This window comes from Etheostoma spectabile, chromosome 4 (genome assembly GCF_008692095.1).
Source record: "Etheostoma spectabile isolate EspeVRDwgs_2016 chromosome 4, UIUC_Espe_1.0, whole genome shotgun sequence".
Classification (NCBI taxonomy): Eukaryota; Metazoa; Chordata; class Actinopteri; order Perciformes; family Percidae; genus Etheostoma; species Etheostoma spectabile.
This window is the reverse complement of record NC_045736.1, coordinates 16627252-16653207: the sequence shown is the minus strand read 5'-3', so window position 1 is coordinate 16653207 and position 25956 is coordinate 16627252. Positions and strand designations below refer to the sequence as shown.

At 43.0% G+C, this 25956-nt stretch overlaps 1 protein-coding gene across 1 annotated transcript in view; it reads right to left on the bottom strand.

Annotated features, from left to right (window-relative positions):
- Positions 1 to 25956, bottom strand: part of ca16b (carbonic anhydrase XVI b) — a 111691-nt gene that overhangs the window by 67726 nt on the left and 18009 nt on the right. The window contains 2 exon segments of the mRNA XM_032514637.1: positions 21640 to 21675; positions 21678 to 21746. Of these exon segments, the coding sequence (XP_032370528.1) occupies positions 21640 to 21675; positions 21678 to 21746 (105 nt within the window).

Below are 25956 nucleotides of genomic sequence, written 5' to 3'. Positions count from 1 at the left end.
AACTTGTCTAACAAATCATCTCCTCTACAGAGATTTTTATTTAGTTCCAGCTTCAGTGAGTTTGGTCCCTGAAATTCAAAAGTACTATATTTTGATGTGGAAGCTGTCTTATAAAACACTTTCCTCTAACTTACTTCATCTAGTTGAGGATTACAAACCTTGTGTTTTTCTGGCTAATGATGAAGTTTGTGGAGATGGATTTGCATAACTAAAGTAAATAAAGCTAGTAAATGAAAGCTCTTTCCGTTCTACTTTATAACTGCTTTTCCGCACATTTAAAAGTTGTTTTCCACACAGTATAAAAGGAGCAAATGTTTTCTCCTGGGGTTTTACCCTCTCTGTGTGACAACAATCCAACACTGCATCAGTGCAAGGAAGCCTCTTGCTAACTGTAAATAGGAGGGAGAGGTGAGCAGTCTGCCAAGCAGAACACAGATCTTTACTCTGTAGAGACGCAAAGTAAAACACTGATTAGTGACGCTACATTACTCAGCTTTGTCCAAGGGCAGCTGTTTCATATCAGCTAACTGTCGGAAGCCCTGACGCTAACCTCAGCACTCATAAATGTCCTGCAGCTGGCCATATGATATTTATAAGAATTAGCAATTATATTTAAATCACAGTCAATATTGAAGGAATAATTAATGAGCATTTCAGTAGTTATTAAAATGGAGCTAAAGCACTTAGGCTGAAGTAGCCTAGATACAATAATGTGTGAGGACATCTGCACTAGGGCTGCACAATAAATCAAATTTTAATCACGATTCTGACTTCCCACGATCAAATTTGCGTGATCAAGCGATTTTTTAAATGCGTCATTTCATGGAACGCTCCGGGTTTTTTTGCAAAGCCAATCTACCGCTCCGTAAACCACTGTCTGATCATAAGACAGTCAGAGTTGTTCCCTCCACCACACAGCTTAGTTTCTAGATGTAGACAGTCACAGAGGATAGAGTAACGTGAGGAAAATTCAACAGATACCAGTCGGTTATACGTCGGTCTCAAGGTTTACCAGTTTACTAGTAAACGCAACATTTTGTCCCGTCTTTGTTGTTTTTTAGACAACAGCAGTGACCAATGCTAGTTGGTGCTAGTTAGTGTCTGTTAGCTCACAGGGCCCTAGGGCGCAAGTACTATTTTTCCTCTAGGATGCACCTGTGCACCTACTGTCCTCTCATCCACTGCAATGTTGTTTATATCGATATGGTTTAATTTTGCGTTACATGACCCATTCTGTAAAGCCGTGCCGTTGTTTGGATCTCTACTCTTACTCTCTCTCCTCTTACTCTCCGCGCGGCCCCGCCACACAGTGGTGCCGGTCCACACTTCTGACATTTGTCTACAGTTTTAATTTTTAAAACAGCTGTATATTGTTAAGCATGAGAGGCAAACCTGTATTTGTACCAGTGTTTCCGCTGGTAACTCTGCTATCGCGGCCGCCACGGCAAAAAACACAGAAGAAGTTATTGAATGCAACTAACTTCGGTTTGTAGAGTAATAGCGTGTGAGACGGAGCTGCTGGACCTGCAAGAGATGTGACCCATGGCCAAAATATCATAGTTCATAAAAATGCAGCGCAGTGACGATACAGACATTTCCTATACACGACGTGTGTAACTCCATTGACCCGCCATTCGACCCGTGTTGGACCCATTCCTAATAAGTCAGCCATTTCTCTGTGAGTAGCGTCCTTCGCATTCCCTCACTCTCCCCCTCTCTACCTAGCTCTTTTTATTGGTTATTGTTGAAAACAATTGAAGGAGCTTTCTCAGAGATACATTGAAGAAGAAAAAAAAATCCTACGCTATTTATTTCAGATAGCTAATTTTCATTTACATGTGTTGGAGCTGTATGTCTATATAAACATATAACTTTAACATAAGAAGAATGTAGCATAATATGAATGTGAAAGCAGTTATAAATAGCCTATGTGACAATAAAATTTGTATAGGTTAAAATCAACAATTAATTGTGATAATTAATCGTGATCACAATATTGATCAAAATAATCATTATTATCATTTTGGCCATAATCGTGCAGCCCTAACCTGCACAATATGTTTTTTTATAAGTATTGGTCCTCAGAGGAAACAGAAAATCTGGTTCCTTAAATTGAACAAATCAATGCCCTGCATACTTAGACTGTGCACACCAACACAGCAAATATAACAGAATCAATCTTTAATTTGTCACATCACCCTTTCCATCTCTTCCTACTAAAGGCTTCTTTTTAGTAAGCACCTTATCTTATTCTAAGCCATTACCTCTTTTTGAGCTGTCATACTCTCATATTCCATTTAAGAAGCTTCATCCATTAGTTTAATTATCTCTTCTGTGGCTCAAGAAACTTCAACTAAGCTACAGTATGAACTTTTGCACCTGAATATTAGAGAAGGCATACTGCAACCACTTTCTCAACTTACTAGTGAGAGTAATTAAATCATGTTAGCCCAATTGGGTGTAAGTGGAAATGGTAAACTCTAAATGTTCTCTTTGTGTCACTTTTAACTACACAGTTGGTTGCATTAGAGTGAAATAAATGTTGTGTTCATTAACTATGGTCTACATTGCTAAAAGAATATATATAATAATAATAATAATAATAATAATAACAATAATAATAACCACTTACCCCACTCACTTAAACTATGTTCATGCCAAATGACAAACTAGCAAGTCCACTTAGGCACAGTGGTGCTTTGAGCTAATTGCTAACATCTGCATGCTAATATGCTCACAATGACAATGCTAACATGCTGATGTTAAGCAGGTATAATGTTCACTAAAGCCAACATCTGAGATTAGGTTGATATTAGTTCTAAACAGAAAGTACAGCAGAGGCTGATGGGAATGTAATTAGTTTTGCGTGTGATCATAAATAATGGTGGCGTTATAGGAAAAGTTAAGGGATCACTAAAGTGATTACAATTCATCCTGAGGGAAACATGAATGCCTTTATGAAATTACATGGCAAACTATACAGTAATTGCTGAGATATTTCACCCAAAACCACAAATATGAACCTGCTGGTGGCTTCAGAGGAAAAGTCATTAGGATACTTCCTCTGAGAAACATGAATGTCGGTACGGATGTGCCCATCCATCAAGCAGTAGATGTGGAGCCATTTCACTAGATAAGTAAAAGCTGTAACATGTGGTGGCACTATGGAAAGGTAGAGGATCACCAAAGTCAGTAGGATTCATCCTCTGGGCATCACGGACATCTGTACAAAATTTCATGGCAATCCATCCATGAGATATTTCAGTCTGGACCAAAGTGGTGGAACAGCAGGCAGTCAGTGCCATCCCTATAGCAATGCAGCTAGCAAGGCTTAAAATGTCATACATCCCAACCAACACAGAACCAATTTTGTCACAGTTCTTGCATTAAGCAGCTGGACATCAGATGGGGAGGGCAGAGGAAGCGGCGGTAGATGGCTGTTAGAGGGCCCTCGTCCTTGACTAAAGGGACTACGCAATGGCACGAGGGTGAGTGGACAGTGGGCCACTGCAAAGCAATGAACCAGGACAGGCATAAGGAGACAGTCAGGCTGCTGTCTCCCAGGGGACAGAGGTTGTGAGACACACAGATGACTCACTTACCTGCTTGTTACAGTATGGCATCAGGATGGCCCCACGGCATGAGGTCACACTAAGCAGACCATTAGCCACAGTCAGCAGTTAGAGGTGAAATATCTCAACCCACATGGTGAACCCTGAGTTCTATTTCGTATAGGCTTCGCCCTCTAAGGGCTACGCTATTGGGTTTATCCCTTCGCGCATGCGCAGTTCGTGAAGATTTTCTTTCCCGCCCTAGCGTCCAGCTCGGGCCTCAACTACGTCCGCATTTACTGCATAAATACAGAGCGGACCCGTGTTCGACTCCCACTTTTTCTTCAAGCTCACGCAGTATGAAGACAAGAAGTTCCAGTGGTGCTCGCGTCTGACCCTCCTGCCAGACCGGCTACATTCTGCCGCCGGCCCTTCACCCCCGCTGCGGGACCTGCCTCGGCGCCGTTCTCGCGCCGCCAGGCTCTCACCCGGCACGCCTCCTGCCAGTTTTGCGCACCGCCTGTCATCTAAAGAGCTAACTGACAGGCGGAAGCTCTTCTGGTCTTGCCAGGCTTGCGGGGGCAGGAACGGGAGCAAGGCAGACAGACGGAAACAACCGGCGACACCCTGGATCCGCGGGCGGACGGCGTCTTTCGACGAGCATGAGTCCGCTGGCTCTGTTCTCTCGGACAGCGCCGCCGTTACCGGTCTTTTTTTCCCTCCTTACCCTTAGGAGGAATTGGGCCTGGAGACGGCGATCGACGCTCTCCCACGGAGCTCTCTCCGTCTCCCGAACGGCCAGGGGCACCGCCGAGCGGCCTTCCCCTTTGCCTCAGACGGCCCCAGCCTCCACCGCCAAGCTCCCTCGCTGATCTGCCGGGGAGGCAGAGGCCGGCGGCAGAGCGGAGAGGCGTAGCACTCCCGATGGAGCTGCCAGCCCCCGCTCGCGGCCTTTTTTGAGCGGGGATGTTCAGCTCCGGAGCCGCCCCCTTCACGGGCCCCACTCTGGCTGCGCTTCACAGAGCTTCGGCCGGGTGGTTTTTCTCCCAGCCTGGGAAACTGAAGGCTCCCGTCTCTCGCTACGCCCCGTTTACTCGGGCTCAAGGCGACACGGCTGCGGGGTTTCCCAGGGGCTGGCAGCACAAACAACGTAGCCCACCGCCATCCTCACCCGGATTACGGTGCCCACGGTGGCGCTGTCCAGGGTCATGGCTTGGCAGACTGGCCCAGTGAAACACCTGGTTCCACATGCCTCAGCTGACCGCGGCAGTTAGACGCTAGTTGTCTGTACGGCCCCTTAGCTTCAGAAGGGCTTTTTCGGCACGGTCACCCTCCGCAGCAACAGCCGGCACCACTCGCCGGCGGGCCGCACGAGTCGGAGACCCATGAGAGCGGCCCCACCTTGGTCCAATCCGCCTCCCGAGCCACCCAGCAAGCAGCAACGACGGTGGCTATGACGGGATGCGGGATCGTCTGTCTTCGGCTGAGAGTTGGAAACACAACGGCATGTTAGAGGGCCACTACCTCCCATCTTAACAGTCGTTTTTTTCCCCTCAACCAAACAGCCCTTGTTTGCTCTGAACAACGCGCTGATATGACAGTCGTTCCCCACACAAGCACACAGGTAACCGCTGCCGCATGCGGAGCGCCACAGCTCCCTCGTTATGCCGGCAGCGGGAATCGCGCCCACCCATTGTGGATGACGCCGCTCAATCACCCCCCTCCCCACGGCGATGCCGGCGGGACAGGACACGTTAAGAGAAAAGAAAGAAAAAGGAGAAGGCCGAACAGCCCCTGTTTGCTCTGAACAAGACGCTGTTATGACAGTCGCTCCCCACACAAGCACACACCAAGCCGTCGCCGCGAGCGGGGCGCCTTTGCGTCCCCGCTGCGCAGACAGCGGGAATGAGCGTCCACCCACGGTGGACGACAACGCTTGTCCACCCACCTCCCCACGGCGATGCCGGCGGGGCGGGGGTCGGGTTAACCCAGTGACCGCTCCCGCCCCACACGGCGGCGACCGGCCACTGCCCTTTCGAAAGCCCTACCATGGGCTGGGCGAGGCGATCACTCGTCTCGCCCAGCGGCGGGATGGTCTCTGCGCTCCCTGCCTGCCATGTCGGTGAACAACACTCAGACATGTGCTCGCCCGCTGTCAGAGTGCAGCGCGGCATGGATTGGCTTGACTCACATGGACTCGTGGATGTCAAGCTGATAACACGGGGTTACACACTCCAGTTCGCCTCCCCCCCCCCACCCCCTTTCGCGGGTGTGTTGGAGACGACGGTTTCATCCCCGGCAGAGTCAGGCGCAATGACGTCAGAGCTAGAAGGGTTGCTGGCGAGCGGAGCTATTTCCCGCGTCACTCCAGGGGAGGAAAACGAGGGTTTTTACTCTCTCTATTTTCTCACCCCAAAGAAGCCAGGAGGACTGCGTCCCATGCTCGACCTGTCAAAATTCAACCGGTATGTCATGGAGCGCCCCTTCCACATGCTCACCATCAGGCACGTGTTGGAATGTGTGCGCCACGACAAATGGTTTACACCCGTGGATCTGAAAGACGCTTACTTTCACATCCAAATCATTCCCAGGCACAGGAAATTCCTGCGCTTCTCCTTCCAAGGGGCCCGTTTCCAGTTCAACCGGCTGCCGTTCGGATACTCACTAGCCCCCCGCACCTTTTCCAAGTGCATGGAAACGGCGCTCCAGCCTCTACGGGAGAGGGGCATCAGAGTCCTCTTTTACTTGGACGATCTGCTCATTCTAGCCCCTCTCGGAGCGGCGGCGCTGCACACTATGGAGGTTCTGCAGCACCTACAAACGCTGGGTTTTGCCATAAATTGGAAGAAGAGCGCCCTCGTCCCCCACAATCGATAGTTTATCTGGGCGTAGACATGAGCTCGATCAGCATGGAGCCAGGCTGTCAGCACCGAGGCAGGAAGCCCTGACTTCTCTGTTGTCCCGCTTCAGGCCGCGCGCGACAGTGTCAGCGCTGTCAGTTATGCGGCTCTTGGGCATGATGTCCGCGGCACACACGGTGGTCCCCCTGGGTCTCCTCCACATGAGGAAAGTCCAGAGGGTGTTTCACCGCCAGCGCTCGATCCCATTCGCCACAAATGGCGAATGCTGTCCATCCCTCATTCCCTCCAATCAGACCTGGCATACTGGGGGAGTCCCCAAACCCTGTCTTCCGGGGTTCCCCTGGCCAGAGTGACGTCATATGTGACGGGTACACAGACGCGTCCCTCACTGGCTGGGGGGGAATGTGCGAGTCACAGGTGGTGGGAGGGGCCTGGCCTCCTCCCCTCTCCCTCACATAAACTGCCTGGAGCTGTCCACGGTGTTGAAGGTGTTGAAACACTTTACACCAGTGGTGACGGGGAGGCATGTTGTAGTAAGGACGGACAACATCACGGCGGCGGCATTCATAAACCGCCAGGGCGGCATAACGCTCAGCCCGGCTGTTAGAAATAGCCAGACGCCTCCTGCTGTGGGCGCACAGCCACCTGCTGTCTCTCAAGCATATATATCCCCGGGATTTTGAACCGGGCAGCCGACTTGATGTCGAGGGGGGGCCCTCCCACAACGAGTGGAGATTGAATCCCACTACGTTCAAACGTTATGGAGCAGGTTCGGGGAAGCGGAGTGGATCTGTTCGCTTCACGAGAGAACACACAGTGCACACTGTGGTTCTCCTTGACCGCGCGGACAACCCTCCCCTCGGCGTAGACGCCTTCTCCCACAAACCCTGGCCCAAAACCCTCCTACATGCTTTTCCCCCGGTCCCCCTGATCCCTCGCCTCCTGGAGCGCGTCCAGGAGGAGGATCTGTTAATTGTTCTGTGGCACCGGAGCGCACGAGCGCGTCCTGGTTCCCAACCCTTGTTCAGCTGCTGGTGGCTCTCCCCTGGCAGATTCCGTGGCGGAGAGACGCACTATCGCAGCTGAACGGTGCGATCTGTCATCCCCCAGTGATAAATCAGAGGCTGTGGGGCTGGTTGCTGAGCGTGAACGCTTACAGAGATTAGGCTTGCCCCCCGCCGTGGTACGCACTATCCAGGGCTCCAGAGCCCCCTCTACCATAGCAGGCTACGCAGGGCGCTGGTCTGCCTTCCAGCGCTGGTGCACAGAGGGGACGCAGACCCCACATCGTGTCCCCTACCTCTCGTGCTGACGTACCTACAAACTTGTGGATAATGATTTGGCTCCATCTACAGTCAAAGCATACGCAGCAGCCATCTCATCCTGTCACGAAGGTTTCGGTGAGAGACAGTTTTTGCGCATCCCCTGGTGAAGCGTTTTCCTGAAGGGGGTTAGGCGTCAAAAACCGGCTGTTCGCCCCCCCGCCCCCCAATGGGACCTAGCTCTGGTGCTCCGGCTCTGGGAAGCCCCCTTTGAGCCCTTGACACAGGCTTCGCTCAGAATGCTGTCGCTTAAGACAGCACTTCTCCTTGCCCTAACGTCGGCCAAAAGAGTGAGTGATTTATGTGCACTGTCAGTTTTCTCCGTCCTGCCTCTCCATTAGAGGGACGGGAGCGCAGCCACCTTACAGCCAAATCCCTCCTTCACACCGAAGACTTTAACTAGTTCTTTTCGGTCAAGGGTGTTTTCCCTCGAGGGTTTTTTCCCCCCACCTCACGCTAACGGTGCGGAGGAGGCTTCCCCCGGTTGTGTCCGGTGTGCGCTCTGTCACATACATTTTACGCACGGCAAATATCAGGAAAACTCAGCAGCTGTTTGTGCATTATAGAGAACACTCCCAAGGATCAGCCCTCTCAAACAGCGTCTGTCTCACTGGCTGTGCGAGGCTATTACCCAGGCTTATAGCTCGGAAGGGAAAGAGCCCCCCCAAGACATTCGGGGTCACTCTACGAGGGCTCTGTCGGCGTCTGCGGCTCTATTTAAAGGCATGGCAGTAGCCGACATTTGCGCGGCAGCCTCCTGGCTTCCCCGTGCCCCTTCATCCGCTTTTATCTGCGAGATATGTCTGAATCTTCCATGTCTCATGCGGTTTTGTCCACAGTCAGTGACGCGTAATGCCGCGCTGAATTGCAAAAAAAAAAAAAAAAAAAAAAGCGGATGCCTTGATTGTTGCCATCTCCTTCACACCTAGTGCTGAATGACCCTGCTCTGCTGTCTCACCTCTCCTATAACCTGGGGTATTTCTTGTGAGACACAGTTTTTATCTCATACATTGTCATAATCATGTTGCAACGCACGAGGTAATCATGTCTCTCCGTTGCATGCGCGACAGATCAATCACGCTTAACCCCCATTAATCATTGTACTACTGCATCATATTGCGGGCCACATGAACCTTTCCGGCCACGCCATTGGCAGGGCAGGCTTTGTCAGAAGATGACTCTGACTACCTCTGTACATTGTTGCTGGGGCAATGTGGTGGTATGTTCGGCTTGTGGACCTTGTGCCGCAGGTGGCCATTGACTACATCAGCTTCGCCCCTAACCCAATACGTAGCCCTTAGAGGGCGAAGCCTATACGAAATAGAACGTTAGTTACTTTGGTAACTCCAGATTCTATTAGTATAGGCCGTAGCCCTCTAAGTCCCGGGCCACCTGCTCCTAGAACATTAGTTTAAGAAAAAAGCTGATGTTTTTGGGAGTCAACAACGGGTCCGCTCTGTATTTATGCAGTAAATGCGGACGTAGTTGAGGCCCGAGCTGGACGCTAGGGCGGGAAAGAAAATCTTCACGACTGCGCATGCGCGAAGGGATAAACCCAATAGCGTAGCCCTTAGAGGGCTACGCCTATACTAATAGAATCTGGAGTTACCAAAGTAACTAACGATCTGGTATTTTATTTTGTCTGTTTGTACATGCCATTTTGCGAGAGCTGGGATTTTACAGGTTTGGTCCTACAGTATCAAATACTGTGAAAACAAGCAAATGTCTCAATAATCCTTCCTAAATTGCCATGATATAAAATCACCTCTCAAAGTGTGACATGGTGGTTACAGACACTGCTATATATATTATGTCTTATTTACAACATGTGTGGAGGACAAATATCTCTAATATCAGTTGCAATTTTCAATATCAGATACAGATTGTGAATGACACTAGGGACACAATCAGATTTTCATCTGTCATAACAAAGTGGGGATCAGCTCTGCAAATCGCATGTACACAAGCTGTCTGGGACTGATACAGAGATCCATGCACAGCCCTAACATTGTAATAATCTTTCAAAAGCTCATGAGCAATTCTACTTCTTATTAGTTGAAACAGAAATACACAAATGAGTACAAACACAGGCATGCACACCATGACAGATAGTCAATGACAGATATAATAAATCAAAACAGTTAAATGTTACTATATGTTCCTAGAAGTGGCCTCCTAGGAGTAGTTGGTAGTAGTTTGAAATATTTCACTCAATGACAAGTTTAGATGGATATTAAGGCTGCACAGTTTATCACAATTTTATCAAAATCACAATTTGGACCAGTGCAATATCCAAATCACGCTATATTTGTCAAAGGCAAATTATGTGTCAAACCATTCTAAATTAGGTATTGTGGTGATGCAGAGACATCCCAGCCTACAAACCCTATTCTACAGTCTAAATCATTTTTAGATTTTTAATGATCCTCACAAAAATCACACTATAATAATTTCAATTTGGTAAATTTTAATATTTTTACAATCAAAATGAGAATAATGATACAAAAAGTATATTTCCAACCATTATTGTGAATCATATCACAATATCAGTCAAAATAATAGCAATTTGATATTTTAAAACGTCCCCAAAATGTTACATATTTTTATATTTACCAGTTTAGGCCAACATCCTAATCCTACATTGAGCCATTGTTTTATAATTATTTCCATTTCCTCAACATACACATAAAAGTTGCCCCTTAAATTTTTTTCTAATTTTCTACGCCGTATGAAAGGCAAAGCAAAGCCCCACCTAACAGAGTCAGAAGTCCAAACCTCCCAAGTTGGCCATTACTTTAATAATCAACAGCACCTTGGGCAGATAACACAGTAGAACAGTGTTTACAGCCAAAGTTTGGATGATGGTGATTGTTTAGGATAGGCCACAAATTCTCCACATTTAATAGGTGCTTTCCTCTTTGTTGCATGAACTCTCTGCAGAGGTCACAGCTAAACACAAAAAAATGTCTAAGTCAATCCTGCCATTAGTGTGAGATATGGCGGTAACAGACTAAAACACACAGCCAGAGGCCATCTTAACATAACCTTCTTGGTGGAGGTAAGCATCAACTTCAGACAAATTATCTTCCCATTTTGCACCTGTGCTCTTAGACCTCAACTAAAAAGACATGTATTTATTAAATTGGATGTAGACGCCTTTATCTCCACAGCTAAACCTGCTGCTTATTCACATGGTTTCACGGTCATCCTTTGCTTGTATTTTTACAGCTTGAGAGTGTGTGCATCTTTGAATACATGTATCAGTCAGAAGACACAGAGAGGCAAGAAAGTGGAAGAAATGAAAACTGAGTGCAGCAGAGAGAGAATATGTGCAGTTTTAGTTTTTAGCCTTGGGTAGCCCAAAACCACTAATAAGGCCACAAATCACAAGATAGCACATGACCACATCCCAAGATGAGTGTTGTGTTGAGCTAAGCACAGCAAGCAGCCATTTTAAATCCAGCCTTAATCCACTCAGTGTCTCACCCTCCTCACTACCCCCATTGCATCCACATGCAAACACCCTGCTCAGAATTGAGATGCAGCGAGCATTAGTAAAGATAGATGGAGGAAAATTAAGAATAGAAGGGAAAGGAGAGGTGAATGTTGGGGAAGATCGGTTATATTAATTTCCTAATTAAAGCTTCTGAGGTTAGGTGTCCTCTACGTATGGACATAAAAACAAAAAAGTAAAAAATTTGATTTTCAATTCCCCTCCACTGATGCCCTTTGTTGTACCTTTACTAGGCATTCCACAAACAGACACATGCACCACGAAATCAAAGCCCAGCTTACTGTACAGTAAGTGGCACCAAAATGTAAATATGGGCTTGTTATTACCACAGCAGCTATTGGATGTCATGCTGTAGCAGTACAAAGTTTTATTTTACCCTCTGGCTTCAAAGTTTCCCTCTGCTGCTTAAGGCTAAAAACATGTTCTTTTTTTCTTTTCTTTTTTTAAAAGGAAGAAAAAGTGGATTGGCTCCATTTATATATTTCAGAAAACTGAAAACGTTATTAAAACTTAATCAGCACACTCAATGTTTTCAAAGATGAGGATACATTTGCTTAATTCAATCAAAAAGTTCCATTTATAAATCCTAATTACTGCTGCTGAATGAAAAGTGTCATGTTCAGATTTAAAAACAGAACATACATTAACAGAAACCCAGTAAAGGTGTTTGGATTCTAAATTGTGTGAAAGCCTAAACCTTTCTTGCAATATACAAAAGAGCAGCTTCTACCCCATTCATTTCTTGATACATCTACATTATTTATTACCCCTTGCAGGTATGCAAGCTCCCACTTAAATGAGTCATGAAACTCTACAAGACAAAGAATGACAGGCCTGAGTGATCTTTCTCCTGCCAATGAGAATTTGAAAATAAATTAAAATAAATATCTTTGAGTTTGCAGAAAGATAATAGGGAAGGCTGTTTTGGATTTTATAGTGTCAATGTATGGGCTATATTTAACTTACCTCATGCTTTAAGCTATCCAAAAACAAGAGATTGATGAACCACATTATAGAACCAATATTTACCAATTACAAAAAAAGAAATCCATATATTGTCTTTTCTTTCTTCCTCAAACCATGTCGCCCATCACACAGGTACCAATAGCCCACAAAACAACAACACAAAAATAAGGCTTGTACTACTCTGAGCTATTGCCCTCTCTAAGCTCAGCTCACCCCCTCAGCAGCCATTACTCTTCTGTGCTGCAGCTGTTCTGCAAGCTAAGCAGGGACAACAATGGCTACATGTTTACACAGCACAAGTGTCCTTATAATTTAGAATCCAGACAGCAATCGATAGTTAGCGGTGTAATTCAGTAAACTAGAGATAGTAGCACAGGATAAATGATTTTACAAACCTGGAAACATCAGTGGTCTAGAAGTGATGCAGTACTAAATCTCATGAACTGCTTATTTACAGTAACTACTCAGTATCGTGCAGGTTTAAGTGCAGTTTTAGCCTAACATACCTCTCAGCATTCAACATATTGTCATTCAAACACCGTTTTATAATTCAAGCAAAGCATTGCACATCTTCAAACATTGTGCCATTATGCCACCATTACAGCCTTGCCCCTTGCAGTTAACTCCTCCCCTCTGGGGGTGTGTGTGTGTGGGGGGTATGTACTCATTTGAAAGTAAGTCATCATGATTATGAGTTTCAAAAATTGCTGAGCTGCTAGCTAGCTCATTCCAGCTCATCAGCATAACCACATTAGAGGAAACCTGTGGGCTGGCAATCTCACACTTCCTCAATATTGCAATCCCAGCAGGCCAAGCATGTCTACATCCATTATGTTGGACCTCAGCCACCAACTAGGCCTAATATGCTTCCACGAGGCACACCAACGCCAAGTGACACCTGAAATTAAATTAATTAGGTTTACACAACAAACCTGTCGGCCAAATACATAAATCTGCCCCAAACAGTGAAACCAGAAGATGTGGTTGTATTTATCATAGTTGCTGTGCATTGGGCCTTTGCTTAATTGTGCTATCCTGGTGGCACAGGCCCAGGACACTTTTCTCTTGACATCCCAAAGTGCCAATACAAAAACAATCAACTCCAACAAAACCTCACTGATACAGTATTAGCTCAGGACATGGAGGGAAGCACCAACTTATTTCCTTTCTTAATTTATTTCCATTTAGAAATAGGAAAGAGATTGGCAGAAGCAGTGGGAAGTAAGATGATTTGGAGCTCAATTCTGCTAAATTGGTTGCTGCCAGCGTGATACATCATGGAGAATTAAGATGCCTCTCCCCTAGCACAGAACTTCGGCAGCCATATTGGCACATCTGTCAAGGGGCCGACCCCTGACAGAGACAAATGGACCAATTCTGGCACACGAAGGCTGATCCAAACTGCTAGCAATAACTAAGATGAATAATGAGTCAGCTTGGGCCCAGGCAAAATTCATGTTTAATAATTAGTGTTCCTGCACCTCTCATTTTCCCAGAAAATGAGTGCATGTACAACTACAGTTGATACAACACATCAGCAAGACTGAAGGAATATAGATGATGTTGTGTTAAGCTTCTATCATTACAGAGAATGGCTGTCATAAATGCAGGGGTGTAAGACAGATGAATCTCTCTCTGTTTTCCCAGAAGGAGGAAATGAATCAAGTCCAGAAAGCACTGTGGTAACGGGAGGCGGTAGAGGAATGTTTCAGGATGAGAACAACAAAGTTCAGGTGCAAAAAAATAGCTTGATAGCCCTCCCTACAAAATTTTAAAAATTGAGTCCCTGCAGTACATTTAACATTGACTACCAAAATGTGGTACACATATGTAGCTTGTCAAGACGTACAAAAAAAGCTCATTTGAGTCATACCCTAAACCCAACAGGAAGTCCGCCATTTTGAATTGAACATTCAAAATAAGTGTGATTTTGGCCATTTCCACATGTTGTACTTTAACAAACTCCTCATAGAGATTTCATCTAATTGACTACAAATTTGGTCTGTGCTATTGTAAAGACCTTAAAGATGAAAAGTTGTTAAAAGAAAAAGCTTTTTGTCAAAAGGGCATGGCCGTGGCAGGGCGTCTATTTTTTGCGTTTTGCCATCGAAACAGGAAGTGGGTGTAACTTGGCCAGTGTAGACTGACCAATTGGGTTGAAACTTTTCAAGATTCAAGAGCCCAACACTGAGGACATCTACATGCCGACAGGAAGTAGGACTAAAAGTCAAGGTGCTATAATTTAACAATCTTCTCCTAGAGATTTCATCCAATCAACCTCAAATTTGTTTTTTGCCATCTCAAGACTATTCACAATGAAAAGTTATGAAAAGTTTGAGTTTTCGTCCAACTGTGTGGGCGTGGTGGTCATTTTGAGTATTTATTGATGAACAAAGAAGTTGTTGTAATCTGAGTGTACGTTGTCCAATTAGGCCAACATTTCTCAAGATTGACAAGGGGGTGGGCCTGAGGACACCTAAAAGCAAAAATTGACTTGGTCAAAGCGCCCCCTGCTGGCAACAGGAAATCAGCCTTATATGACAAACCTCATCCAATTTACATGAAACTTATGCGTGGTCCACATGCAAAACTGAATTGCCCCCCCCCCCCTTTAACCAAGCCCATGTACTCTTGCCACACCCCCTTTCATAACTTGTGAACCGTTTAAGGCAGAGTCTTGTGTGAGGTGTCATTGAACTCAGCAAAGAGTTCCTTTTTAATTGGTTCATCATTAAAATGATCATGTGTGAGGAGGATCTATACCAAACAAAGTTTTTTTCTAAAGTCTGTAGAATACGATTTGTAGGCCCAGGCATCTGTGCAGCACCACAATATTTATTCAGAATGCTATTTTTACACATATTTTACTTTTAATATTGCACCCCTTGCAATTTGGATATTGCAGTAGTCCATATTGCGATTTCAAAAAAATGCATAACACTTAAAGCCACTTTGGAAAATCACAGGGCACTTTGTCCTGATGGGAACGTCATTGGACTCCATGATAATTGCAAATTAAATTTAACTGTGATTTTCAGCTGCCATTCTAAGTGTTTAATTCTGGCAAAAATCTGATTTAACAATTGCTTTGCAGTGTTCATTTGGACACAACACAAATTGTGTATTGTGATTCATGATACAAAACAAATCCCACAATAGCTTTAATATATATATGATTTGATTGTCTCAAAACAATCAGGAGCAACACATAATTTACAATAAAACAAATGTCATCAATAAGATCGTGGCAACATCTCTGGAGCTCTTGTAAAAATCACCTCTAGCTTTCCCTTCTGAAAAACTCACAGGAAACCTGCGTTAGGGCTAGTATTTTTATCTTCATCCCCTATGTCCCCATATCTCCCTCTATAATATGCCTGTACAATTCTCTACCCGCCATGCATACCCACTGCATGGCCTCATAGTCAGGGAGCTTTGCTTTAAAGTCAAGTGTTTCACATACATGAAGGTCTACAGGGAGCAATCCTCCTCTCGATTCATTACCTCTAGGAGGCAGAGATCCTTCTGTCGGGCACCATGACAACATGGTATTGCTCTTTTCCTTCAGTCTTAGTAGGGGCATGTTAAAGCAGCAAGAGACAAAGTGCACTGCCTTCACAAGCACCCAGCCAATTTAAGGTTGTCTGAATCACCAGGTTTAGCACATTAAACCCACCTAACCAATCTGAGAGGCATAGTCACAATTTGAAATCGACCCAAAAACTCTGAAATCCTGTGGTGAATTTTTTTCCAAACAGCTGTGTAAAGAATTTTAGTAATGAGATCAATTGTTCAACTGCAGATTAATGTTTGATTGACATGTTTATCTCAAAAGCTGGGAATACCTTATCAGTGCAATTTTAGCTAGGTATTTTTTCCCTTTTTGAAGACAATATGTTGATAGATTTGAAGCTACTAATGTGGGTGCAGAAGCAGAAATGAGTGTGATGAGAATATGTGAATTCAAAGCCAAAACAGACAGCCCTGGCAATCAAGAATAGTGAGTTACCTATTGTTGTTTTGTATCCTCTAAAGTACTAATGAAGTTGGATCAACATAGCAATTGATTGAAAATTACACTTTATTCACTTCATTATGTGAGACATGAGTGGAAAGATTGCTAATGATCACAGGCAACCTCAGTGAAGTGGGGAAATGTAATCCACACGTATCAGACAATTGCAGGCTCTTGCAGTGGCTACAACAGCTTGTCAGGATGGCTTCCATCCAAACATTCATGACTGCTGCGATAGGAGAGCTATCAATACAAAGCCCAGAGCTTGGAGTAATACATGTCCAGAGGTGTAGTGCTTATAGTTATATTATTCATGTGTGGAGGTAGACTACCATATCATCTAAATGATTTGGGCTAGAGTGGACATGTGCTCTTTAATGCATTTTTTATTCCCCCAACTACCAGACAGTTAGCGTTTTTTTCCACCAATATCAGAAATTCTAGCAATGAGCACAGGAAGAACATACATCTTTCATTAGGGATAATTGCTTTATTACATTACATTACATGTCATTTAGCTGATAATTTTATTCATAGCAATTTCCAATTAAGTGCTTTCAACCTTGAAGGTACAAACTTTGGACAACAAGAAGTAAGTGCAAGTTCATTAGCTTCAAATAAGCCAAACTACAAAGAGCCATGTGAAAGTGCAGATCCCATGTCAGTACTGGAATGACACAGAGTATATTATGGGACTTGAAGCTCATCATGCAGAGAAAATAAAAAAAATCAGTGTAGATTATCTTCAGGGGGAATATCTATATATTTCTTCTATATCTTGTGCTTTTTTTCTTCTTTTTTTTAATTCTACACACTGTTAAGAGGGGATCAGACATAAGGCTTCTGCAAATGCACATTAAGGTACTCCAACTGTCGTGCTGTAATTAAACTAGAAAAACACATCAACAAGAGTGCAATCAAAAGCAAAGTACTGTCTATATATGCCCAACATATAAATAGACCGATAAAGGATGGCAACGGTACTAACAAAGAAGATATGAAAACCTGCAGAGATATAAAAAGGGGGAAAATGATGCATAGCCCTGTTCCAGTGGGTCTTACAGTGAGCATGATATCATCCCTCTTGTGAAAAAGGCCCACGCGCACACACACGCACACACAATTTCAGGGTGTAGGTTTTGAGACTACTTCCAATGAGGTTCGTAACCAAAGCACATAGGAAGGTGACATGTCACGAAATGATAAGAGCTGCACTGTGTGCCTCATTCCTCAATGCATTGTACTAACATGTAAAATGCAAGGGCTTAGCCATCTTTCTCATCATAAAAACTATGGAAAATATTTTCATTCTAAAGACAACAATATCATTACGCAACATAAAAAACTCAAACTCAAATTATGCCATGTATCACCAACCATTTACGGCCTTATATTAACTTGCCAATAATGTTTATTATTATACTTTCTAAATTGTTACTCCATTGCATTTGCTACTGCTCCAGTTCTATGAGACTCATATTGGTCTACATTATTCAAACAGATCTCTCCAAAAGAAGTTTGAGCAGTAGGATACACAGTGAAGGGTGTGGAAAGTCTGTGTGAAACAATGGGAGATATGCTCCCCTATATGGTCTTGTAGTCTATGTGAGTCTTTACTCATAGAAGTTAAAGTCTGTCTTGCACAAGTACCTTCTAGTTTCAGGCTAACCCTACTGTGTGCATTTCTTTTACGCTTACTTGCACAGAGCAAATGCCCTTAATAACCATTTAGCTGCTAAGGCACGCATGGTCTGTCCCCTATTCACAGCCTCAGCCACTAATTACCTTTCCGAAGCAATGGACATTTCTGTGTTCCCTCAATGCTTCCCTTTTTCTCAGTACAATCAGCCAGCTGCCGTCACTGGTAACTCTGCACCAGCCTGAAATGAATGTCCAAAATAACCCCATGTCAGCCAGTTCCCTAACCCAATTTTCATTTTTTGTTCACAATCCCTATATTACAATCTGAAAACTTATGGCTAAAGATCCTATCTTTTCCCAATTACCAGCCTGCCTCTTTTCAGCAGTCATGCAACTCTGCGTACAAACACTAAGCTGAATATTACCCCAAAACAGTTACAAAATATTAGTAAGTATTAAAACCGTGTGCAGCTCCAACTGTTACAAATATGCATCGCACTCTGTTAAATAAAAGACATACTGAACGTCCCCAGAATTTAACTGAGCCAAAAAATGTGCCAAATCCGAATCAAGCCAGGTGTCTCAATAAGAAAATAAACCAGATCCCTTTGTGAATAAGATTGAACATGGTCATTTGAATAAGCAATCACTAACTTAAATCAAAGATCTGTACATAATGACAGTTAGTGCAAAGATTATACACTTGATGAAGAAAAGAAAATGTAAACATAAACCTTTCTCTGTTCTTTGCACTCTTTTTATATTTGCATTTTCTTGCCTAAAACCATGGGAGCAGCAGTGCCAAGACAAATTATTCCATCAGTATAATAATTTTCAGAGCTGTAATTCATTCCAAGAGCACAGGGAGTAAGTTAGTTATTTGCTAGGGGGTGTTTTTGGACCTTGGAACTTGTAAATATAATTTTACTGACTGCTCCTCCCTTCCTGAGCTCTTCCAGTGAGGTGCCCCCGATCAAAGCACATAACCCCTATTTCCCACCGGAGCTGCTCAATGGCCAACAGAAGGCTGTGTTTGCACTGTGAACGTGTGCAGCTGAATGTGAAGTGGTTCTCTTAAAGAACATTGATGTGTGCTTATTCAAACTGTTTCCTGCCAAAATATGCATTTCCTGGTCATACACCTACCTAACATGTTAAAAAAAAACATCATATTATTAAACATGAAGTGATTTATGACACAAAAGGAGTGTTTTTCCCATTGACTTCCTTTTTGTCTGAGCAACCAATATATTTATTTATAAGTGAGCGGGTACAAACGAGTTTGTACCCGCTCGAGTGCAAAACACTGCATGTTGGTAGCCTTTAGGGTGTGGAGTGGGAACTTATTGCATTTGATTTGCTTTATAAACTCTATAAACAAAAAGCCTTTTAAAATAAAAGCTACTGACATAATGTAATGACAAAAAGATAGTTATACCTGTTTTGTTAACTTTCTAAAGCTTATATCCCAGCTGCTGCCTCTTACAGACTTACGAAGACTTAAGAATTTACACATCAATTTGCAGTTTTCGCTTGAAAAACATACCCCATCTTCACCGGCCAAATGTACATATGAAAACACATTATACTCTGAAAATATTTACGGGCATAAAAGTGCACAAAGAAACACCATTAGAGCGCACATCTGACTGGTCATTCGAGTAAGCCCTGACTGCAGTATACAGATCGAGGAGTGGCTCAACATGGGTGGAGCTAAACTAGGCCTGCACGATATAAGAAAAATCTTACATTGCGATATCTTTTTCCCCTGCAAGTATTTTAGTAAGTTTAAAAAGATGACATAAATAGCTCAATTAGAAAATGATAAATCATACTTGACTACTGCGGTGATTTTGTAGGGGAGTGCATCTACATAGGAGAAAAAAATGAAAAAAGATGTTTTCTAATGTGAACTATTCTTTGTTAAACTTTAATGCTTAACAAACACCAAATCAAGTAAGCGCTGTGACTAACATTACTCTTCTGAAGTGATTTTGGAGAGCGAAATTAGGTAGAAACACGCTGGTTGACTAGCATGACACCATTATATTCATTTAATAATCAATCCAGGCTAACGTGAATGACAGTGACTGCATGCTTCCTCTAAATTCCAGGTTGTGGTCGATTAGCGGGGCCAGCTCGTTAGTTTGATAACTTAATCAGATCTGCATGTCAAACGCACTAGCAACAAACTCTGTGTATCTGAGAACAATTAAATCAGTTGAAATGACGTTAGATCAGACACAGACTTCTGCAGTAGATCGATACATTTCCAGCGTCGCTGCTCCGAACCGTAACGTTTGTTGACAGACGGACCCCTTGGATCTTTAGGCTAACTATATCAGCTTTAGCCTGGCTGGTAGCAGCTTTCTGCTTGTTTCTTTAGGCTAACTATTTTAGCTTTAGCCTGGCTGGTAACAGACGTTGTAATTATGTTGGATTAATCAGATGATTTAGTTTGTATTTGCAGTGAACATAAAACACTGACTACTGTAGCTTCATTGACTACCCATCAAAACTATGCGCATCACTGTGTCAGCGGCAGCTTGTGGGGGCGGGGCTTTTTTCTCGCAAGTCACGTTTGCTTTCCCCGTTCTTCTTTTCCCAAACCCGTTCTTCTTTTGTAATTCAAATTATATATATTTATATATATAAAAACTATATTATAATGAGAATGTGCTGCCTGATCTCTGCCATTCTGTACGAATCTGCGCATTGCAGTCAGGTGCAATTGGTTCACTCTGGGATGGAATGCATATTGTCAATAGAGGCAGGAATATAAGCTAAAGTGCGTAGTTTCTCTTTGCCCCCATGAGGAATTAAAAGTAATGACAACAATTCTGTTGGTGCATCCACATGCTACAAGCCTTCTGTGATGGCGCCCCACGCCCCATCCCTCCTCCACACAGTTGCTTGTGACCAAGGACACGGAGGCTTAAAAATAACTCTTTGGAAGAGGTAATTTTCTTCAGTTGGATTTCTGTACAGGAAAGTTGCCCGACGGCACCAATTTCTAAACATACTGAGAAATAAAGAGATAGTTATGTGGATCTGATAGTCTTATTTAGCTTTGTATCAATGGCAATGGCTTGAATGTGACGGATGTTCGTTAATGTAAAAGAGTTACGCACTAAAGCCTTGAAACAACTAATCTAGCTAGGCTTTCACAATCAGGCCCGCTGTATTTCTAATACTCTTTAATGCAAATGGAGGTTTGCTTAAAACAGCTGCCAACTGCACAACTAAATATGACATACTAGAGGCCATTATTGGCCTTTATGCTTCGTGGTTGACTTTCGTATTGGTAGCGATCACTTGATAAAGAAGGGTTCACGACAAATTGCGAGGTTGCATGCACATGAAATGATTGGCATGCATTTCAATCCACACAAATTGCATGCCTGATTCAAACCCAATAATAAAACAAATACATTTTGATCGACTCATTTGTGGTTAATCACAGTGGGCTACAACATTATCTGAATCTCAACTCACTTTACCGTACGCCAGTGTTTTCTTCTCTCCAGTGCATAGGTTTAATTAGAGTTATTAGGTGGAATGAAAACATACATTACAGGTATTTTACTATATAAATACCAATTAAGCCCTTTTGGCTACAGCAGTGAGCAGGAAATAGGGGGTTCTTGCAAAATGGTAGACAAAAATAGGAAAATGATGGGCAAGATGCAGTCGAGGTGAACTCTCGAGTCAAATAAATGCATTTCCCGTCCTACTGAGATCTATGATCAGCGCACAAATGAGATCTCACCTGAATAGGACCAGTAGGGGTCACCAGCTGCCCTCTCTCCCTTATTACGCCGGTTCTCTCATGACGCCCGTCTCCGGCATGATGAGGAGGTTGGCCACCCAATGCAACTGTGGGAGGCAGACACAGAGGTGTGAAAATCCACAGGGGAAGAAAAGCTTCATTTACAACCTGAACAAATACTGATGTATGCATTTAACAATCTATTACCAATGGCTGAGAAAATGTACACGGCTAATGTCAAAAGTTGGTAACAAAGTAAGAGATTTATAAATAAAATAAAATTAGAACCCCTGTCTCCCAAGTACTTCTGTTCACATTTTGAAGGGTACATTGCATTTACATTTTGTATCGCATTGCCAAACAAAGTATGCTGTTTACTAAAATGTGAGAGTATGAAGGCTGGTGTGATGGCTTAATCATAATGGCATTGAAAATATAAATATGTTGTTATAGAACTAAATCCAGGTGTTTTCAGAGTAAAAGATCAAGATCAATGGGTTGTAAATACAACACTACAACAAATTTAAAAAATACAACAGGCTATATGCTCAAAATTGCAGATTACAGCTACCTGCATAATTAAATTTAATAGACATATTCAGCCAAAGTGCCTCAAATCTCCTCCCAAATTGCAGCTGCTGCAGCTACTCAGCAGGGGATTCTAACCCACTGTGCTGACAGCAACTGAAACATACAGTACTTTAACAAGGATAAATTCCACCTATCTTGGTCTGGCTAATATGACACATTTTAGTTTCTTGGACTTCCTAGTCTCCCAAATTGAACTAGTAAAAAAAAAAAAAAGGAGAAGTAGCTACTGTGGTGACAATGTGGGCCAATTAAAAAAAAAAGCCTTGCTTTTAGTCCAGTTGTTATCAATTGACACAATGCCTTAATGGTAGTAATGATCATCACCATCGGGGATTTCCAAAAAGAAAATAGAGGAGCTTCTCATTCAGCCTCTGTAATGCTTCTTGCTCTCTTATAGCTACAATCAAAAGTATTTTAAAGCAGCAGCTGGCCTGGGGAAGAAAAATGAAATAGAGTGGGTGGTCAATAGGCTTATTTAAGCATGGCTATAATAATGCTTACAATGACAACAGCTTCCATGCTTAGCTGTGTGGAAACTTCATTCAGTAAAATGCAGGCAGTCTATGTTAACAGGAGTGTAGACATTCAGTAACATGTTTTCTAGGCACAAATATCTCTTCAGCTTCTCTCGGAAAATTGCCCCGAAAGAAGACAAACATTGTCAACGGGATTACAGTGATTGCTAGAGGCACAAATTGTACATACAGACTCCCTAGTTCCCGAATTTCAATCATCAAACTCATTGGAGAAAATGTCTTGTACAACGGATGTGGCATGTGCCAGTAGAGAAGAAAATGTTTAGCTGAAGCCATTGTCAATCAAGCACCAGAAAACCTGAGTTTTTTGTGTCGCTTCAAGCAGCCAAAACCTACTGTGGCATTCAAAACCCAGATATTTATTGGCTAATATTGGTTGCCGGTTGCTAGAAGGATGCAAACAATTAGGTAGGCAGATTGTGTTAATGGAAATGGCAGGAAAAACAAAAAAACAAAAAAATCCATGTTGTACCAGTTTTTTTGAAAGCGGTTACAAATTGTACTCTGTACGGTGTTCACCGATTTAAAACTTTTCACACGGTTAGTTTTGGAAACAGTAGTACAACAGTGATCGTAATCTTGCATTGAGAATACACTAAAACTATCTGAACAGTCATGGCATGCATGTCTCAGCATCCGTTCATTCTAGCACTAGCAAAAGAGCTATACAAACAAGAACCACAATTTTAGCACCATAATACAAATACTTTGAAACATAATATTATCTACCAAAACAGATACAGATTATGATAACTTTAAGCTTTTCCCAACAATATTAACAGTTTAAAATCTCCATTAACATACACAGTGACAGGACTTCCCTTCAGTTATTGTATTAGAACATGCCATGATGTCTTTTTTTTTTTTTTTTGTTGTTGGTTGTAATTGTTACTGTATGGTACATGCACTTTTTTTCAAATCTAGATAATGTATTGGTAACATACATTTTAAATACTATCTTCTGAGTGTCTGGACCTCCATTCTCAAGCTTCAGATAGCTTATCAGGGTGTCCCATTTCACATATCTCCAACACAGTATGTCTTATTATTTTACTTTTGTATCTCAGACTCCTGAAACGAAACAACCTTCAGTGGTCACACACCACACACACACACACACACACACACACACACACACACACACACACACACACACACACACACACACACACACCACACACACACACACACACACACACACACACACACACACCACACACACACACAACACACACACACACACACACACACACACCTCTTACTAATAGTTTCATCATTACTGGGGATTAATTAAACGAAGCAGTACATCAAGCAAAGTCTTTGCCTGCACTTAAAGTCAGCACATTACTGTCTACAAAAATGGTCCCCACTATGGTGTGAGCCACTTACAGGGTTTATCAAATCCAATTCAATGTGTGATGAAAAGGTCACAGAGGCTAAAGGGTTGAAGTTATAAATGTCTGCTTTGCTATCATCAGACATATCAATTCACAATGTGGAAAATAGGAGTTAGCATAAAGTGTGAAACAGAGATGGAGGGTGTCTCTGTGGCAGAGACTTGGAGCATACTTGAAGGCAGGTTGTGAAACAGGAGGGCTGCACCGCCTTTGATCAGAGAGCACAGGAGACAGCACCATGTCAACAGTTTACTCTCATGCATGTCAGCCGTCCCCTGTGGGCAAAGGATTAAAGCCACAGCATCTCCGATAGAGCAGAGCAGACAACACAGTCGAAGCTGGGCCTGAAGGAGACGGAGGAGAGCTGCACAGCACTCAAACAACATTCAGAAATCTTAACTCCAGAAAACACAAGCGAATGACAATTATGTTGGGTTAACCGGTAGTTTAAATGAGATGCTCTATTAGGAGAGTTGGGGCTCAAAGGTAAATTTACATTTTGGCATTGTGAAACTTTGCCTGATTTTTACATCCGAGTATGTTCTCAGGGAGCATGGAGAAAATAAAAGCCTTCAAAACACCAAGAGAACAACACCTTGTACAATGTCTAGGCATAGAAATTATTTTCCTTTTTTCATTGCCCTGAGGGCGGTTAAATCATCTACACCACCATTAAGACCTGCTCTTTGTTCCATAATATCACACTCAACAACAAGCCAGGACCTCCTGGGAGCCCTTGAAAAACAGCAGCCTAACAACAACCACAGGAGTGTTTAACTTTCATTAGTCATCAGGGTCCAACGTTCAATCTTCAATATCAATCTTATCAGCAATGTTAGCATCAGGTATGTGAAGGACAGCCGTGCTGGAATATTCATGTCACCGGGAGAATTATTTGGGGGTGGATAAGCCGTCAAATGCATTCTGAGTTACAATGTCCATGTAATGTACACAAACACTATTGTTTAGATGTTTTAAGCAACAAATTGTTTTAAGCCTCATACTGTATAGCTAAAAGCTCACAATAGCACAATAAGGGGGTGGCCTCTGGCTCACCCAGTAAGAGCGTTTGCCCCATGTTGGCTGAGTCCTGCAGCGGCTCGGGAATCCGACCTGCGGCCCTTTGCTGCGTGTCATCCACCATCTATCTCTCCCCCTTTCCTGTCTATCCACTATAATAAAAAGGAAAAGCCCCCAAAAAATAATCTTTCAATAGCACAATAGGATTTTAGATTTTTTTTTCTACCGAGTGAGTAATCACCTTATCTTTACAGTGAATGGTAATCGTTTGCATTAGTCAATTCCAGACTCATTGACTACTTGAAGGGGCCAGAATTCATGACATAAACAGAAACATATTCAGATTGCTGTCCTAATCGTGTGGTATACCACTTTTTAAGAAAATGCGTGTGCGCATAACAACGCAAAACAATTATTTCCACCAAAATAGTGTTATTGCTAAGCTTGTTATTAACACACAGAAACAGAGTCAAATGTGCGTTATGTGAAAAAGACAACTCTAACCATACAGTGAAAGTGCATCATATGGTAATAAGTGATGAATGGCCCATATAAGCTTAAAATAGAAAATGGAACATTAGCATTTCTACAATATTCTATATTTTGTTATCAACCCATGAAAAGCCCAAAACCAACAATGAATTGTTCTATCGCTCAATACTTTCACACTTTCTCTACTGAAGAAAAACTTTTTTGTTTTTATTAAACAAGTCATAAAAATACAGTATACTTTCATTTTAAAAACAATTTCTTAAAACAGCTAGGCAATATAG